The sequence below is a fragment of the Oratosquilla oratoria genome, chromosome 39, assembly GCF_046742065.1.
Source record: "Oratosquilla oratoria isolate Oo_2021 chromosome 39, ASM4674206v1, whole genome shotgun sequence".
Taxonomy (NCBI): Eukaryota; Metazoa; Arthropoda; class Malacostraca; order Stomatopoda; family Squillidae; genus Oratosquilla; species Oratosquilla oratoria.
In genome coordinates, this window is record NC_134815.1 from 12,465,809 (window position 1) to 12,468,308 (window position 2,500).

General features: G+C 43.1%; 1 protein-coding gene across 1 annotated transcript in view; it reads right to left on the reverse strand.

Annotated features, from left to right (window-relative positions):
* Positions 1-2,285: 2,285 nt before the first annotated feature.
* LOC143020154 (uncharacterized) overlaps positions 2,286-2,500 on the reverse strand; it is a 573-nt gene continuing 358 nt past the window's right edge. Inside the window, exon 1 of the mRNA XM_076176315.1 lies at positions 2,286-2,500. This exon is cut by the window's right edge and continues 358 nt beyond it. Within this exon, the coding sequence (XP_076032430.1) occupies positions 2,286-2,500 (215 nt within the window).

Below are 2,500 nucleotides of genomic sequence, written 5' to 3' on the forward strand. Positions count from 1 at the left end.
GTTAATGGACTATATAGTGGTGACCAGGAGTATGGTAGGAAGAGTTAAGGATGAACATGTTCTAAGGGGAGAGAGTGGGGGAATATCAGATCATTTCCTGATGGAAGGTAAATTGAGTGTGGAGAATAGATGGAGAAAGAGGAAAAGGGCAGAAGGTAGGGAGGTACTTAGAGTGAACTGCTTAAATGAGGAAAAAAAAAGGAAAATGAGTATAAGAAGAAGTTGAGAGAGGAGTGGGAGGGAGTAAAGGATAGAGTAGAACTAGGAGTGGAGGAGGAATGGGGATGGTTCAAGGAGGGAGTCATAAGGTGTGCAAAGATGGTGTGTGGAACAAGGAGGGTGGGAGGAAATAGAAAGAATGGTAGTGAGTGGTGGGATGAGGAAGCAAAGAAGGGTGTAGAAGAGAAGAAGCAGGCATTCATAGATTGGCTACAAATTAGGACGAGGGAATCGTATGAGAGGTACAAAGTAAAGAGAAAGGAAGTTAAACATAAGATGAAGGAAGCAAAGAGGAGAGCAGATGTGAAATGGGGAAAGAGTATGACAGAAAATTTTGAAAGTAATAAAAAGATGTTTTGGAAGGAAGTTAAAAGAGGAAGAGGAGGCGAATCAAGTAGAGAAGAAAAGGTAAAAGGTGCAGATGGAGAAATGATAATGGAAGAGAAGGCAGTGAGAGGAAGGTGGGCAGAGTATTTTAGGGAATTGCTAAATGTGAAGGAGGATAGGGAGGGAAAGGTATTTGCAGTTGGAAGCGCTAAGAAAATGAGAGTGATGAGTGAGGAAAATGGAGGAGAAATAGGGAAGGATGAAGTGAAGGCAGTTGTTAAGATGATGAGAGCAGGTAAGGCACCTGGGTTGGATGGATGTCATGCAGAATGTCTGAAGAAAGGAGGTACTGTTATGGTGGACTGTTTGTTTAAGAGAGGGTAGAGTGCCAGAGGACTGGAGGAGTGCCTGTATAGTTCCGCTTTACAAAGGAAAGGGGGACAGGTGTGAGTGTAGTAGTTACAGAGGGATCAGCTTGTTGAGTGTAGTTGGGAAGGCTTATGGGAGGGTCTTGACTGAGAGGATTAGGAGAGGAACAGAGGGAGTAATATATATACATATATATATACATATATATATACATATACATATATATATACATATATATATACATATATATATGAGTGGAAGGGTGGTGAGGTAAACACCAGGAACCGTTGGAGTTTTTATTTCTAACGTTTCGTCCTGAAAGGACTTCCTCAGAGTGTACACAAACAAATAATTGACAGCTTATATACCCACAGCTTAACCCGTTCCTCCCCGTTCGTCTTCGCTCCTCATGCACCCCCGTTCGGCATCACGAATAACCAAGCTGGCCGTTACTCTCGCCAACTTTACAGATCCATCACGGTGGTTGCTACATGGATGTAAATTGATATAGGCTGCCTCAATTACTTTTCTTCTCTGTTTTGTTAGACCTTTATGCAGCACCTCTGTTTATTCCCAATCTGGTAGGTGGCCAAAGTTGTCAAGGTGGACCACTAACGAATTTGATGTTCTGTGAGCTCTGATGTCGCTTTTGTGTTCATAGGTACGTTTCTTTATCCCTCTGCTGGTTTCTCCGAAATAACTAATGGGACAGCTTTTGCATGGAATTTTGTAAATCAAGCTGTTCTCTACTGCATCGGCTTTACTATTGTTCTTACTCCTCACAATCTCTCCTATCCTGGTACCAGTACCGAACGCAATTTTTAGCCCTGCTCGGGTGAACAACTGTTCCATTTCACTCGCGCGTCTTGAGTTGGGGACGGACAAAAACCCACCACTGTCACCCTCACTCTCTCCTCTTTTATCCCCTCTGCTTCTTTTACTTATTTTTAGGGCCTTCTCCCTTAACCTGTGTAAAAGACCTTCTGGATATCGTAGTTTTTTGAAAATATAAAAAATGTGATTGATCTCTTCCTGGAGGAATTCCTCACTACAAATTCGGAAAGCTCTTAGGAAGAAACCAATGACAATTCCACTTTTAATTCTGTCGTTGTGGGCCGAGTAAAAATGCACGATGTCATCCTTGTTGGTGTTTTTCCTATAAACTGAGAATGCGGTCTTATTCCCTTTTCTCCAAACCACCGTGTCCAGGAAGGCCAATCTATTATTTTCTTCATGCTCCATTGTGAACTGAATATCCTGTTCTATCCCGTTTAACCTATTTAATTTTTCGTTGAGATCGGTTTCCCTCGGAGCAACGACCAGTACGTCATCTACGTAACGCATCCAAGTGGAATCCTGGTCCATTACGTTCAAACCGATCTCAACGGTCTATGGTGACTATTGAAGGTCCTAGTTTCGACAGCAGCCATGTACATGTTGGCAAATAGGACACCCAGGGGTGACCCCATCGCAACACCGTCCACCTGACGGAAGAGTTCCCCTCTGTGGGAGAGGAAAGGTGCCTCCATCGTACATGGTTCTAACATTTCCTTCAATAGCCTTTCGGGTATTGAAAGGGGGGTTT